The following is an 18,214-nucleotide window of genomic DNA, read 5'->3' as shown; positions in this document are numbered from 1 at the left end:
TCACCTTCGACATACTCAATTCAATGCTTCTAAGGGTAAGCTCACAAATCAAGCTTAAATCTCTAAACTCTTCAATCAAATTTAACCTTTAAATCATCAAAATGATAGATGAAAGATCATCCTACTCAATGCATCTGTCACCACATTGCCTTTACCTAGATAGAAACTGAGATTAAAATCCTATTTCTTAAGAAATTCCAACTATCTCTTTTCGTCAAAAGATATTTATGACTCTAACAATCACTAAATACCTCAAGCTTAGAATCATATAGGTAGTGTCTCCAAATCTTAATGTAATATCATAACCACTAACTCATAGATAAGGTAGTTCCTCTCATGAATTTTCAATTGTCTAGAAACACAAGCTACTACCTTTCCTTCTTGCATCAACAATGCATCCAAATTCATCTTATAAGTACTACTATATACCACAAAAGGCTTACTAAAATTCAATAATATTAACACTAGTCAATCTTGCCTTAAGAGTTGAAACTACACTCATACTTACTATCCCACATAATGACAATACTCCTCTCCTAGTGAATGCAATTAAGGGCAATGTTATCTTAGAAATTTCTTCAATAAATCTCCAATAATAATAAGCTAACCTCATAAAACTCTTATCTCACTAACTGGCTTAGATATCTCCCCACTTAAACACAACTTCTACCTGAGACAAATCCATGTTTACCTCAACTGGAATTTACAGGAACTAGAAAACTTATCTCATACAATCAAAATAAATAAATCAATAAATAAAATAAAATAAGATAAAAAAATAAAATAGTAATACTTAGATAACTTAACATACAACCGTCTTGGATTTATCTCCACCCTCAACTACAATATGATCATATCACACCCTAAGATCAATCTCACTAACCACACGACATTCATCAATTGATCCCTAAGGTCATCTATCCACATATCAACATACATGCATATTAAATCATATTAGAATACCTATTTTAAACCTTCATATATACCATCCATAAGTATGTACATGAACAACTTTTACCACATAGCATCATACAACCTTAAACAACCTCTCAATCCACATGAAAACACCCCAAAACATCTTAACAAAATCAATTCTTATCCTTGCATTGCCTACTAACCCGAAAACATTATTACAGCCTACTTCTCCTTTCAACAACTATCAAAGAAAATAACACACAGAGAGTTATACTCATCCAAATAATCTCAAACCTATCTCAAAAGAAATATAAGAGAATAAGCTACAACTCCTATGAAGACATAAGATTCTAAAAAGATCATATTCTTAGCTAAAAATTACAAAAACCGCAGCAGATATACTCAGCGCTTACAGCTAGACCTTTGATCACCAAAGTAGCTATAACTAGAGTTCTAGACCTCCGTTTTACCTGATTCCAGTTCCATTGGAAAGATAACGTCCAAGGCTACAACTTTTGTGAAGACCATAAAATCTAAATCTGTCAATATGGTACTCATACGGTCACAACAAAAATGCAGCGAAAATATCCTCTACACCAAACAACAATAGTATATCAATATATCTAAGCCCACAAAAATACCTCAACCCTTCCAAACTCACACCTCAACTTCATATTCAAGTTTTCCACTACAATCCTAAACCAAAACAACTCACATATTCAGTACAAAAGGCTTAGAAAATAAAATTCACATGCTATCTAAACCATAAAAGGTCAACATGCAACCATCAAACTCTAGAAATTATCAACACTTCAATCTCTCCTTAAGAATACCAAAACTCCAATTCTCAACATACATCATCCTTGGATTCAATTGCTACAACTATAGATTTCAAAAATTCCACCAATCGTAAACTCTTAATACACTAAAAAAAATCAATGTCTTACCCAAATCTAAGGCCTCAATAGTTCCTACAATATTAGCACAATATCTCGTCTACCACTACTCGCACATATGCTTGCAACACAAGTGATATCACTCAACCACTACTTCTTACGTAAGCAAGAAGTATCAAACAAATAAGCAATCATAAGAATGAAGAAGAGCGATCATAATGGTATTAGCTAACACTATCATGATTATCATTCTTCTAATTACGAAATAACTTAACAATATCAAACTCAACAATATCAACACAAGAAGAACATCATCATCATCAAAGCAAAACATCATCATAGTATACAACAAACAAAACACAGTCAGAGTACACAACAGAGTCATGATAAGCACATAACACACACAGTCGATTGGATCGACCAGCTCTGATACCACTTAATGTGACACCCTCTACCCCAACATACATATATAGTAATTATAAAAAATATAAAAATTTTCATCATAAAAAAACAAATTTCCAGCCACGTAAGGGTAAAGAGTTCACATTCATAAACTTAATCCAAATAACATGCCGGTAAAATTACAAAGAAATAAAATTGAATTTTCCAAAATACTTTAATAAGAACATCTTTAAACTAATTCTATCTATGTTCCGATGTCACATGTCCTATCAGAGAAAAACCCAACATAGAAGCCTAAGCTTCATCACCAACATCCTCAGCCTCACGTTGATGATCACCTGTATATCAAACAAGAGAAACAACACAAAAGAAGGGAGTGAGAAACATCTCACTCTGGCTCACGATGTAGGAACGCACACCGGATAGTCAAACACAAACAATACAGTTACCTCATAGATCAATCAACAACAATAGTTTATTCAATCATCCAAGTCATACAAATAGTAATTTATCATCATTTAATAATAAGGATGCACATGCATGAACACGGATTTCACATTATCATGCATGTGGCGCCAGTAAAACATCACATGGCATATTGCCACTAGCAATACACGAAGAGTAGTCTAGGAGTACATGTCGGGTCACACCCTCTGCGCACTCTCACTAGAAGGATATACTACCAGAGTCTCGTCGGGATAGCTAAGCCGCGCAAGATACATCCCATGCACACAATGGGCGAAACTGGGACTTCCAAACTGAGCTATCCCCAAGGACTAATCCCCAAAGCTTTTACACTAGGGGGCCTTCTCTGGCGGTGTATTCCATATTGTACCCTTAAAACACTTTTGCAAATGATGCATGTCAATCAAGACTATATGCATTCTCATATCACATTATCATTTCCCATGGTCATATCACATCATCACATTATCTCATCATATTTCATTATCACATTTCATATCTCATGTCTCAATCACATTTCACATTATCGAATTATCGCATCATATTCACCAAGCCTTCACAGAGCACTTTAATTTATATCAAAACTCATTTATTTATAAAATTAAATACATATTTTTACATCTCATCAAACAAGGAATATAACAGAAAAATCAGAAATCAAAATAGAAAATATTTCATATTTTTCCTATTTCTCATAGGGTTTCCCGCAGGAACCCACAGAGCACTCTAGATCATATTAAAACATATTTATTTTCAAAATTAACCACATACTCATGCATCACATCCAACAAGGAACACAACAAAGTAATCAGAAGGCAAAATAGAAAACATTCATATTTTGCCTGTTTTCTCATAGGGTTTTCCATAGGAACCCATAGAGATCTCAAGTCATACAATTAATTGCATATAAGAAAAATAATAAGCAAAACAGATACAATTGGGAGAAAAATACAGCAAACACAGGATTGGGGGCCAATCCCACTGCCCAGCATACAATCCCACACCCAGAGCGAGGTTTCTCACTCCCCCCTTACTTCGATAAGCAGGAGCCGAATCTTGCTGGTCGCCCCCTCTAGGTTCCCCTTCGTCTTCAAGAAGAAAGGAGGAAGAAGATTAGAAAATGAAAAAATGAGTTTAAGAGAGTGCAAAACGCTTTATTTATAGGCATCAGGTCGCGGCCAGAACGGCCCGTTCCGAATCCGAAACGGCCCGTTCTGGGCACATAGAATATGTATAAAAGCCTCTCCCAGAACGGCCCGTTCCAAAACCAGAACAGCCCGTTCTGGAGTTTTCGGAACGGCCCGTTCCAAGGTGGAACGGCCCGTTCTGAGTTAATAACATGTTCTTAAAAACGACATCCGGAACGGCCCGTTCCCAAAGTAGAACGGCCCGTTCTGGGTTAAAATGTTACCCACACATGCTAGGTTGGGAACGGCCCGTTCCCAAAGTGGAACGGCCCGTTCCAGAACTATGAAAATCCAAGTTTGCTAATTAATAAATAAATGAATAACATATATATATATATATATATATATATATATATATATATATATATATATATCAAAATAAAACATCAATACAATTTAAAACATGATTTTCTTTAAATAATAATTATAACAAAATATCATAATTAATAATATTATACAAAATAATTTTCATAAATGATTATTATTAAAAACCTTTAAAAATTCAATCAAACACATTTAATTAATCAAAATAATTATATGGAATTTTTATAAATACAAAAATAAATAATAATTATGCGTAGTATTAGTAAAAAAATCGGGGTGTTACACAACCCGTTCCAGTTTGAGAACGGCCCATTTTGGGCTACTAAATCACTTTTGTTTTAGTAGTTTAGAACGGCCCGTTCCAATTTGAGAACGGCCCATTCTGGACTACTACATAACCCTTATTGGGCCTTGGGCCTTCGTATAATCTGTGAAAATCGGGCTGTTACAACATTGTTAATTTGATTTGTGATTGATATGTATCAACATCGTTGGAACGGTTAGGATATAAAATGGATCTGAGCTCTATGAATACTCACAAAAATATTTGAATGGGGACAGATAAATACATTATCAGCTTATATGAGGATGGGTACAAGCGGATATAGACATGTAAAATTTAGTGGGTACGAGTGTAAGTATGGGTATTATGGTACTTAACCCATCTCGTCCCACGCCACAATTATATATATATATATATATATATATATATATATATATTAATCAGTATAACGATATTACTATTATTTTAGACATAAGATATAAGTTGAAGTTGTTAGAGTATTTTTTTCCTAAGTTTTTTGGTAGCTCATATTCAATTGAAGTTAATAATATAAAAAAAATTATATATGCTACTCATTATTTGAAGAGTATCAAACTAAAGTTAAGAGAATACTGAAATTTTCAACTTCACGAGCAAATGTTAATGAGTCAAACTTGAATAATCTAAATATTATAAAAAAAAAATAGTGATTATGATTTATTTATAAATGATACAATTGAAACACAAATAAAACCTGAAATAAAGATTTATTTGAAAGAAAAAGTTTTATCTATAAGTTCTACTTTTGACATTCTTGGATATGGTGGAAAACAAATGAGATTAAGTATCCAATTTTGTAAAAAATTGTTAAGGATTTTGGCAAATCCCAATTTCACCTATAGCTTCAGAATCTGCATTTAACACATGAGATAGATTTTTGAGTCATCATTGTTCTAGGTTCCATGAATTTACTCTAGAGGCACTTATGTGTGCACAAAGTTGATTGAAACGCAAGCAATAAGGTAATAAATAATTAAACTTTATTTATTTAATAAGAGATGTTTTATTTTTTATTATTTGTTTTAATTATTAATTTAAATTATCTAATCATTCATTTTCTTGTCATGCAGTTTCTATTAGTATTACTAGACCAAACTAATATATAAACTTGGAAGACAAACGTTTGCAAAAATATAGAGAAGTTGATTTCGAGGATGAGGTCAAGTGTTTATATATTTGTTTTTTTTTTTAAATTTATAGTATATAATTTAATCTATAATTTTAATCTAACTAATTTCTGTATTTTTTTTTTCACATGTATTGGAAAATATTGTTAACACATGATCATAATGTTGAAAGTTTAATTACAACTTTTATTAAGTTGATTTTTTTAAGTTTATTTACAATAATTAAATTCTTTGTAATATTTATTTATAAATTTGTTGAAATCTTATCTTTTTATTGATTTATTTACTTTATACATAAATAAATATAGGTTGCGAGTGTGGGTATGAGTACATATGTACTTAACGGGTACAAAAATAAATATTAAAATTATTATCCACGTAGATATAAAATTGGATTCATATATTATTTTTAAACACATATATAAAATTGAGTACTATAAAATTCTATTCAAACCCTACCCATTATCATCCATAAAGTCCATGGTGGAAGCCATAATAAAATATGGTTATAAATATAGTTAAGATGATAAGAAATTGCCGATTGGTTACTATGTTGCATTGAATTAGGTTTGCATGTTATTCCCACTCTATATTTATATAAATAAAAACAATTAATTTCACATATATTTAAAATAATTAATTAAATATATTAAATTTTCACAATTTCATATAAAATATATATATTACATTATTTAAAATATTAATTATATTTATAATAGATGTTACTCATACTATAAAAGTACTTTTAGATTAAAACATTAAATAATATTCTCCAAAAAAAAATTTAAGATTTTTTTATTATATTCAAGTTCAATCTTATCAGAACTAAAGTTGATTTTCAAATTTTAAAGTTTTAAGTTGGAATTTTAAGTTTGATAAAAAAAAATCTAAACAAATATCATTACTATACAGTTAACTTATTTTTCGTATAAAATTCCCAGGAATATTACTTATCATAAATCCCAAAAAATTAAATCATTTTTATTATTTATTTGGCCTTGTGTTGTGTGTGCACAGAACGATGAAGCAGTGGAGCTGGAATGGCTCTCCCAGTTCGTGGACGATGAGGCGACGTTGTTTCGTGACTTCCCATCCACAACGACGCCGTTTCTCGCCAATAATAACAAACATAGAAATGATAGTCTTAAGGGCATTACTACTAATCCCTCAGTAAAAGAAGAGTTTTAATATTGTAAGTGATGTATAGTTGATGTGTATATATGTTATTTAAAATCTACGTCACTTTTTATGTTTTTATTACTGAAGTTTATGTTTTTCATTTTTTTTCGGTATCTCTCTCATGCTTGCTTCACTTTCCGGTTTTTCACTTTTTTTTTTCTGTTATCTTTCTCACACTGGGTTCAGTTCCAAGAGTTCAAGGTTTTTATTTTCCAGGTCTCCCTCTATCTTTTATGGGTTTGATGAGCCATTTTTTATTTTTTGTTTTTTATTTTTAACTTTTCTTTATGTAGTATTCGTAGACTGTGGTTGATGTGACACCCTTACTACTCCAACACATAGCGTAATAATGTAATTAAATTAAGGAAATAAATTTTTCAACACTGGTAAAAGGGTTCACATAAAAACCTTCACAAATGTTCTTCAATATCCAAAATGATTGAAAATGAACATTGGGAAAATAAAACGTAAGAGTTTACAATTTGTTTTTAAAATAATAAGTACCACTCCAAATCCATATAAAAATTCATGTCCTAAAAATCCTCTGTCCCGATGTCACAATATCATAGCATACCCACAATTCAACCATTGTCATTCTAGATGTCACTCATAGCCGGATCTTCCTCACCTAATACATCCATAATTGCCTCTAGTGGAAAAGGGGTCATTTACGTCGGATATTTTAAGGATTTTATGTCAGAAACGACTTCGACGTTAATGCGGGAGACATAAATTTACGTCGGCTGTGAAATCCAACGTAAATTTACGTTGGACATTCCCTAGAACTGACGTAAAATTGGGTTAAAATTTAAAAAAATACACGCAAGAATTTACGTCGGACACACCATGTCCGATGTAAATTTACATCGGCTAATGCTAGATCTGACGTAAATTTACGTCGGACATGGTGTAGTCCGATGTAAATTCTTGCAATTTTTTTAAATTTTTATTGCTTTTTGATACACCCAAAACCTGCATACAGTCCAAAATACAAAACCTAACCCAGGTAGTCCAGAATACAAATTCAAATATAATTTATATTTCAAAATTGAATGACAAAAAGAAAATAATATATAAATCTTAAAAAGCATAAATTAAGACAATGTAAATCCTATTGTCCTAAAAAAGCAATAAAACATATGTTTGTCATGCTATCAAACTAGAAACATAATATCCAACTAACTAAACTTAGAAATCTAACTATTATATACTTTGAAGAAAAAAAGTTGTCCATTTTTCTCTTATCTTGATGATTTCATCTTTGGGCAATGGAGATGGATCTTGAAAGACCTGAAACATTAATTTAAGTGTCATTAATATGGAATGTTAATTATCATAAAGGTAAATATACTTAAATAAATTTTGATATGAATTACCTGCCCCCAAGAATCAGTAATACCCGCAAAAACTATGGCTCTCATCCAATACATGATGTAATAGTCACATTCAAACGAGTCTTGTTGCTTATTACACTAAAATGAGAAATAAAAAACTATTATTTCCAAACTCGATAAATTCAAATATTATTGTCTCTATTAATTAATTTGCTAACCTTAGGGTATATGAATTGCAATGTCTTTGATTTGGCTCTTCCACTTAAAATATTAGCTCCAGACACGATTCTAATTAATTGAATAGTACAAAAATGACTTTTAAAATCGGGGTTTTAAAATCGGTCATAAGGCAACCGATTTTAAAAGTGACGCGGTGGTAATTTTGTAAATAATGACATTATTTTTAAAATCGGCTACCTTATAACCGATTTTAAAAGTCTGTGATGCTACTTTTAAAATTGGCTCATCAATAGCCGATTTTAAAAGTGCTACTTTTAAAATCAGCTACTGAGGAGCCGATTTTAAAAGTGCTACTTTTAAAATCGGCTATTAAGAACCGATTTTGTATGTTGTTTTTAAAATCGGCTCTCAAATAGCCAATTTTAAAAGTAACACTTTTAAAATCGACTATTTGAGAGCCGATTTTAAAAACCACATACAAAATCGGTTCCAGGTTAGCCGATGTTAAAAAGGTCAACACTTATGCTATACTCTACGGTCTCATTCTTCCTTCCCCTTCATTCTCTAATCTTTGGCTCATATAATCTTTTCTTTTCTCTCTCGGGCTCTTATCTAAAGTCTCCAGCTTCTCATTTTCTTGGAAGAATACAATATCAAGGTAACATTCTCTTCTTACGTCTATTATTTCGTTATTGCTGGACGAATTTTGAAACTGGAACGGCCCGTTCTGCAAGAAGAACAACCCGTTCTGCTTGTAGAACGAGCTATTCTGTAAACAAAATAGCCCGTTCTGCATGTAGAACGGGCCGTGCTGGAAACAAAACAGCCCATAAACTATGGAGTTCAAATAGTAAAGTTGTTTCAATAGCGGCCAAAATAGCAGCTTTTCGGGCGCTATTGACGGTGATTGTCTGTAAACTGTGACTTATTATATCATGAAAATCTTTAATTTTAAGGAGTTTAAAATAGTGGTCATCTCGCTTCCTGCTATAGCATTTTCAAAGTTAGCCACTAAATGCTGCTATCTGGGATTGGTACGATGATTTGAGCACAATGCAGGTGTTGTGTTGTAAGATTGTTGTGCTTGTTTTTTGGTTCGGGTTTTATGTGTCTAAACTCATTGAATTCCAGGACTTGAACAACTTTGAGAGTGATCCTGAAGAGTTTGCCAGAATCTTCTACAAGGACATGGGCATTGAAGATCCTGAGGTTGGAGTAAGTATATCCAATTATCACTAGTAACAAGTTAAAATAAAATTGGATATTTTGGAGCCCTATCAAAATCCCTGCTCCCCAAGAAGAATTGATGACTGAAATTTTAAATTTTTCCAACTTTATGCTATTTTCCATGATCTTTCTTCTCAGGAACATAATAGGATTTAACTTGTGGCAACTTTATGCTCGTTTGTATGATGACAAACTTATGTTGGTAATGGCATTTTGGTTGGGTTATAATAAGAAACAATTTGTTGTGCTAAAGTAGAATTTAAATTCTTGTTTTTATCCATGAAAGTTTCTCTCCCTCTGTCTCTTCTTAACATGCCCAAGCACAAGCACACAGACATGCTTGAAAAATAAAATAGACTAAACTGTAAAATGCTTCTTTTACGTTGCAGCCAGCTATTGGCTTTGCTATCAGAGAGCAACTTTATGAGGTAATACATTTTATTGGTGTATCATATTCAGGAATTATAAATGGTACAGTTACAATAATATTTGTTTTTCAATTTCAGATTGCAATTCAAAGTGTGGTTTCAGCAAGAGAAAGCAGAATGAGCAAGAAGGGTCATCGAGGGGCTGAATATACTGAAAGTTCAATCATGTTCTAAACATGTGTAGCGGAAATAAAAAGATCTACTTTATGCTAAAACCACACATGATAATTAATAGGATATTTATGAAAGCCAATAAAGTTTACCCGGTTGAAGTCTGAAATTTAAAAAATTTCCTTCAAAACTATGAAGGTCCCACGTGTATCCACACCGAGACTAATCTTTGCTTGTCAACCTCTTGACTGAGCAATTTTCCAGCACAGGATATAAGAGAGAAAAGAACTAATTTTCTTATGGTTTCTCTGTGTGTCTTTCTCCACAGTGGAGCTACATATTTATAAATATGTAAACATATCTATTCACTTAGCAACAGCTTCCATATCCTATCTTCTAAAAAATAGGAATTATCAAATATCCAAAAGAAATTAGCTTTTATCTTTTCTTATCAAAACCACTTTTGACTAGGTCAAAATTCAAATTGAATCTTTCAATTTGAAATTGAAAAACTGACGTGCTTTTCTATCTTAATAGAAACAAATACTATTTATATTTTGATGCTAGTCAAAAATAAATAAATAATATTTTATTTATAAGAAAAATAATTATTTGGTAAAATCAAATTCTTTAATTTAATTATCAAATAATAAATTTTCTTGAGCAAAGATTAGAACACTCGTTAGTGTGTGACCTTGTAGGTTCAAAACTAAACCGGTAGTAAATTAACTACATTAATTTACTAATCAAGGTTGGAGTCTAGCAACACTCCTTAACGTCCGGATAGTATGAAATAATATTTTCAAGAACCTTTTAGAAGATTAACATAAAAGTTCCTTTATAGAGTCTGTTCAATAGTCATATCCCTATATGCACTATTTATATGAGTAATTTAATAAATGAGATTTATTAATTTCTATCCAATAAAGACTATTACACATATATTGATCTATGTGGATTAATGATGTCCTATCCTCAATAATCCTACGATCAAGAACAATTTAGATTAAAATTAAAAAGGTCTTGTTTTTCTCATTATTATAATCTCTATTATAAAAAAAGAAGCCTTTAATTGTAATCAAGGACTTTATCATATTAATTATTTCTAATAATCAATAAACATGAAAATAAAGTACAATCTTATTAATGCATATAAGATAGATTGGATCTTGGGCATACATCTTATTCCCAACAATCTCCCACTTGCCCTAGAGCCAATCTGTCATGTACTTCATTCCAACCTCCCACTTGTGTTTATCAAACTCCTTGATGCCAAGTGCCTTGGTGAATGGATCTGCTGCATTCTCCTTTCCATCTACCTTTAAAATCTTAATGTCACCACGTTCAATGATTTCTCTAATCAAGTGATATCTTCTCAAGATGTGTTTAGATTTTTGATGTGATATCGGCTCTTTTGCTTGAGCAATAGCTCCATTATTATCACACAATAGCGGAATGGGTTCTTCTATTGAAGGAACCACACCAAGCTCAGTTATAAATTTCTTCATCCAAACCACTTCTTTAGCAACATCACTTGCAGCTATATACTCTGCTTCAGTTGTTGAATCTGCAACCGTAGCTTGCTTGGAACTTTTCCAACTCACTGCACCACCATATAAGGTGAAAACATAACCTGAAATAGATTTACTGTCATCTTTATCCGATGCAAAGCTTGCATCGGTATAGCCTTTCAACATTATTTCAGTGCCACCATAAATGAGGAATTGATCTTGAGTTCTTCTTAAGTACTTAAGAATGGTCTTAACCACTTTCCAATGTTCCTCACCAGGGTTTGCTTGATATCGACTAACTACTCCTAGTGCAAAAGCAACGTTAGGACATGTACAAGTCATTGTGTACATGATAGCTCCCACTGCACTAGCATATGGCACCTTATTCATGCGTGTTCTCTCTTCAAGGTTTTTAGGACAATCTTCCCTACTGAGAGTAACTCCTGTTCCTATTGGCAAATATCCCCTTTTGGAATTCTCCATATTATACCTCCTTAAAATGGTATCTATATACATAGATTGGGAGAGTCCAAGCATTGTTTTAGATCTATCTCTATAAATCTTTATTCCTAGAATATATGCTGCCTCTCCTAAATCCTTCATAGAGAATTGTTCAGCCAAATCTTTGTACTTTGCAAAGATGGTATGTCATTTCCAATAAGCAATATGTCATCCACGTATAGCATCAAAAAGATAATTGTGCTCCCACTAACCCTTTTGTAAACACAAGGTTCCTCTTCACATCTAACAAAATCAAAATTTTTAATTTTTTTGTTAAATTGAATGTTCCAACTTCTAGAAGCTTGTTTTAATCCATAAATGGACCTTTCTAGCTTACAAACCTTATGGTGATCAGAAGAGGTTATGAATCCTTCAGGTTGTGTCATGTACACATCTTCCTTTAGCTCACCATTAAGAAAAGTTGTTTTTACATCCATTTGCCATATTTCATAATCATAGTATGCCGCTATAGCAAGTAGAATCCGAATTGATTTGAGCATCGCCATAGGAGAAAAAGTTTCGTCATAATTTATTCCTTCCTTTTGTCGATATCCTTTGGCAACAAGGCGAGCCTTGTAGGTCTCAACCTTTCCATCTGCTCCAATCTTTTTCTTGTAAACCCATTTACAACCTATTGGTTTTATATCTTTTGAAGCTTCAACTAAAGTCCATACTTTGTTGATCTTCATTGATTCCATCTCGGATTCCATGGCTTCACGCCACTTCTCATGGTCCAAGCTTCTTATAGCCTCTTCATAACTATTAGGGTCATCATCACTATGATCAACCTCATATGTCGTGTCATCATGGACTAATAAATTCAATTTATTTGGTGCACGATGTTCACGACTAGACCTTCTAAGAGGCACTTGAATTGTACAATCCCTTTGTACTTCATTAAGAGGTTGTTGATCTTGTTCTAAAGTTGGTTCATTAACTTGTTCTTGAACTATAGTTGGTTCTTCAACCAAATTTGTTGAAGAAGGTAACCTTTGCATTAATTTCAAAACATCAAAGAAAGGTTGCTCATTTTCCATCTCATGTTCTTGAGCATTAGTTGTTTCACTGGCTTCTAGAATCTCATCAAGATCTATTTCCTTACCATGACAGCCTTCTGCAAGAAATTCCCTTTCCAAAAAGGTTGCTCCTCTTGCCACAAACACTTTATGGTCAGAAGGGTGGAAAAAATAATATCCCATTGTTTCTTTAGGATACCCAATGAAACGACACTTTTGTGATCTTGCTTCAAGTTTATCTGTTTGCAATTTCTTAACAAGGCGTGACAACCCCAAACTTTAATATGCTTAAGGTTTGGTTTACGCCCTTTCCATATCTTATATGGTGTTGTTGAGAGTGATTTTGTGGGAACTTTATTCAACAAATATGCCGATGATTCTAATGCGTAACCCCATAAGTTAATTGGAAGATCAGTGAACCCCATCATCGATTTTACCATATCTAATAAGGTCCGATTTCTTCTTTCAAATACACCATTGTGTTGTGGTGTTCCTGGAGGTTTCCACTGTGAGAGAATCCCATTCTCTTTTAGATGATCAAGAAAATCATTACTAAGATATTCTCCTCCTCTATCAGATCTTAATACCTTAACATTCTTACCAGTTTGTTTTTCAACTTCAGTACGAAATCTTTTGAACATTTCAAATGATTCGGATTTATGTTTCATGAGATACACAAAACCGTATCTAGACATATCATCAGTGAATGTGATAAAATAAGAATATACACCTTTGGCTTGAATTTTCATAGGCCCACAAACATCTGTATGAATCAGTCCTAATAATTCAGAAGCTCTTTCTCCTTTTCCAGTAAATGGAGATTTGGTCATTTTTCCTTTGAGACAAGACTCACAAGTTGTATATGATTCATAATCATACTGATCAAGGTACCCTTCCTTGTGCAACTTGTTAATTCTTTTCTCTCCAATGTGACCAAGCCTACAATGCCAAAGATATGTTTTGTTTACTTGATCATCCCTTTTTCTTTTAACATTAGAAACATGCATAACGGGATTAAGGTTTACATCAGGCAAAACATAAATACCATGTTGGAGATAACCATTCACATATAAATCATCGCCATGATAAATTGAGCAAATGTTATTATTAAAAATAGTACGAAAACCACGTTTGTCCAACATAGAAATTGAAATAATATTCGAAACAAATTTTGGAATATAATAACAATTGTCTAACACTAGCACTTTGCCAGTAGGCATTATTAACGAAATTGATCCTAAAGCTAAAGCAGCAACATTTGCTCCATTCCCAACTTGAAGTTTGACTTCTCCTTTCTTCAACCTTCTAGTTATCTGTAGCCCCTGCAACGTATTGCATATGTTAAAGCTACTACCAGTATCTAATACCCACATTGAAGAATCAGTAACAGTTAAAGAGATCATGAAAACATTTTTCATCAATGTCATACCTTGTTTGTTTTCCTTCAGAGAATAAATATACTTCTTGCAATTCCTCTTCCAGTGTCCCTTTTGTTTGCAATAGAAGCATTCAACATCACTTTTGTCAACCGTAACTTTCTTACGATTGGGTTTGGTCACACCACCCTTAGCTGCAAAAGGTTTCTTTTTGGGCTTAGTCTTACCTTTACCCTTTTTGTTGTTGGATTTACCAACTACCATCACAGTTCCTTTGGATTTTTCAGAGGAAATTTGATTCTCATAATCAATTAATAAGTTCAGCATCTCATGCAAATCACAATCCATTTTGTTCATGTTAAAGTTAACAATGAATTGTGAGAACGTCCCAGGGAGTGACTGTAAGATCAAGTCTTGGGATAACTCTTTTCCAAGTTTGCACCCCGACTTCTCAAGCTGTTCTATAAGACTAATCATCTTTAGAACATGGGGTCCTACTTCAGCATTAGCAGTCAATGTGGACCTAAACAAAGTTTTAGACAGCTGGAATCTAGCAGTTCTACTTTGTCCACCATACATCTTCTTAAGATGATTAATAATGTCAACTAGGTCCATGTCCTCATGTTGCCTCTGAAGTTCAGAACTCATAGATGCCAAAAAGAGGCATTTGGTGCTCATGTAGTCTTCCAAGTACTTTTTATAAGCATTGGTTGCCTGTTCATCTCCATTAGCAGGTTGAGGTACAACAGGCTTATCAATCACATCAATAAGCTTTTCATGCATGAGAACGATTCTCAATGTACGGTACCAATCATCAAAGTTGGATCCAACCAACTTTCCATTAGCAAGTATAGAACGAAGTGATATAGTAGACATTTCAAGATATCTAAATAATAAATATGTCAGATCATATTCAAAAATTTCAAATAAAATAAAAATTCTCCCACTGACTATAAAAGCAATTTTAAGAAATTATTATTTCTTCTCAAGAAAAATAAATATTTTAAATTTATGAATAAATACTTGGTTGTCAAGTCATTTTTCCATACATCTTTTAAGTCATATAATTTTTATTTTATTTTATAATATACTAAATAGTCCCCTGGTTGTCAGGTCGCTCCTATTAGTATCCATAGATTAATTTTATACTCTCCTAGGTTGTCTAGGCACTTAGTATAAATTAATTTCAAATTCGCATCTTATGCAATAATTAATCACAAGTCCCCTGGTTGTCAGGTCGCTCCTATTAGTATCCTTAAATTAATTTTATACTCTCCTAGGTTGTCTAGGCACTCACTAACCTTAACACTCTTTCTCCAGCCATCTGAGCTACCTTATCAGTTCAGTACTAATTTAACAATATATATATAAATATGAAAGAATATCAATTTTTATCACAATAATATCAAACATCATTAAACATCAAACTAATAAATTTAAAATAGATTCATAATTAAAATCATAATATAATTTATTTTAGAATTTTTATTTTATTAAATTAATTAAAAATTAATTTTATTTTATCACTTTTTAATCAAGTGAATGAATGATAATAAATTAACAAAATTTTTAAAATATATTTTAATTGAAAGTATATTTTTAGTAAATATTTGAATATAAAAGTATTTTTATAAATAATTAAATGAAAAATATATTTTAAAATTTATTTCTCTCATAACACTACTTAAGTAAAAATTTTTAGAAAAAACTAAACTTATATTTGTTTGCGTTATTTTCCCAAAAAAAATAAAATAAAAAGAAAAGATCAAACCTTTTGATAATTAAGTCATCCAAAAATTAAGACAAAAAATAATGTTGATTGGACCAAACTACCCAATACGCACGGACTGAGTTCAGTGTGATATACTCCACCAAAAAGAAAAGGACAATAGACTCTGAAACTGTAATGCATAAATATAATTTGAAAATTAAAACAATTTATTCAAAACGGTTACACGAGGAAAAACGAAAAGAATAAATAGTTGTTTAGATTGTGAAACTTGTAATCAATTACTAAAACCTTATATTCGATTACCAGATGATTTTATAAATTTAACTTTAATTCTAATACTTATAATCCTTTAACTAATTTTTTAATTAATAAAAAATATTATAAATAATGATTTTTTTATAATATTTAATAAAATTATAAATTTTACACTTAAATCCAAAATAATAATCAAGCGCCATAAATTCTCCAGCATCAACCACATATATATATATATATATATATATATATATATATGTATGTATATATATATATATATTATTTTTACATTACTTGCATTCACAGATATTGATCTGCTATAATAGATTCACATCTTTATTAATTTATTAACGAGTGTTTTTACTTTCATATATTATTATAAAAATTATATATTATAAATTATCATAAATATTTTTTAAACTAATTATAAAAATTAAAAGAAGTTTAAATAAATGCAAATGACAAAATTCTAATTTTTTATTTTTACAAATTTTTAAATAAAAAATAATTAAAATATTCCAGATTTATAATTATAAAATATATATTATTTTCACCTTTTTTTTCTTCTAATATACAAGTATTAATTATAAAGTGTATTATATAATATATAAAATACATTTTATAATTAATTATATATATATATTTTCTAATATATATATATATATATATATATATTCACCTTTTATTAATTATATAATATATAAAATTATTCCATTTAGGTGTATTATAAAGTATGATGATAATATTTTTATATATTTATTGATAGGCTTAATTGTACTTTTTATTAAATGATCAAACACAATGAATTTTCTAGCGTCAACCATTATATATATTGTAACACCCCATTTTTCTTATTTCGATTTTATTTTATTTTAAGGGTATTTTGGTAATTTTATAAAGGTGATAGGGGTGATTTAGTAGCTTGGAACGGGCTGTTCCAGAGTTGGAACGGGCCGTTCCAAACTACCAAAAAACATGTGATTTAGTAGCTCGGAACGGGCCGTTCCGGAATTGGAACGGGCCGTTCCAAACTACCAAGTTGTGTGTGAGTTAATAGCCCAGAACGGGCCATTCTCAAGTTGGAACGGGCCGTTCCGGACTATTAGTTTTGTCATTAACCCTAAATGAGAACGGGCCTGGAACGGGGCGTTCCAAAATTATGGCCGTTGGGGGTAATTAATGCACATCAGAACGGGCCGTTCTGGTTTTGGAGAGGCTGGCATCTGGTGGCAAGGTGCTCTGCAAAGAATGATAGCTGCAGGTACCCTAGTGAACTGGGAGAATTTCAAGCAGCTATTCTTGGAGAAATACTTTCCCCGAGATGTAAGAAATAAGAAACAGGTGGAATTCCTTGAATTGAAGCAAGGAGAAGATTATGTGGCTGATTATGTGACTAAGTTTGAAGACTTGGTTAGATTCTGCCCTATGTATGATGGTGTGGGCAATGAGGAGGAAAAATGTGTAAAGTTTGTGAGTGGCCTTCGACCGGAGATTAAACAAGTTTTCAATTATCAAGGGATCACTCACTATCACGAATTGGTAAACAAGTGCAGAGTATACGATGAGGATAACCGTGCTAGGGTAACTCATTATAAGAGTGGAGGACCCATGAGGAATAATAAGTTTGGGTCATCTAGTAAGGGTAAACCTTACACCAAGTTTGCCAGGAATTCGGGTTCTAAAGTGAATAATCAAGATTATGTGCAACAAAGAAGCCAAGCTCCAA

At 31.8% G+C, this 18,214-nt stretch overlaps 1 protein-coding gene across 1 annotated transcript in view; it reads left to right on the top strand.

The window, feature by feature from the left end:
• The first annotated feature begins 8,860 nt into the window (after positions 1–8,860).
• Positions 8,861–18,214, top strand: part of LOC145955641 (chromatin structure-remodeling complex protein BSH) — a 34,099-nt gene continuing 24,745 nt past the window's right edge. Inside the window, exons 1-4 of the mRNA XM_083070613.1 lie at positions 8,861–9,546; positions 9,948–9,986; positions 10,065–10,143; positions 12,627–12,630. Coding sequence (XP_082926739.1) covers positions 9,385–9,546; positions 9,948–9,986; positions 10,065–10,143; positions 12,627–12,630 — 284 coding nt within the window. The 5' untranslated portion in view covers positions 8,861–9,384. The remainder of the gene's footprint in view (positions 9,547–9,947; positions 9,987–10,064; positions 10,144–12,626; positions 12,631–18,214) is intronic.

The sequence above is a fragment of the Cajanus cajan genome, chromosome 3, assembly GCF_000230855.2.
Source record: "Cajanus cajan strain Asha chromosome 3, NIPB_CcT2T_4, whole genome shotgun sequence".
Classification (NCBI taxonomy): domain Eukaryota; kingdom Viridiplantae; phylum Streptophyta; class Magnoliopsida; order Fabales; family Fabaceae; genus Cajanus; species Cajanus cajan.
Note: the sequence above shows the minus strand (reverse complement) of the source record. Positions and strands in the feature narration are given on the sequence as shown.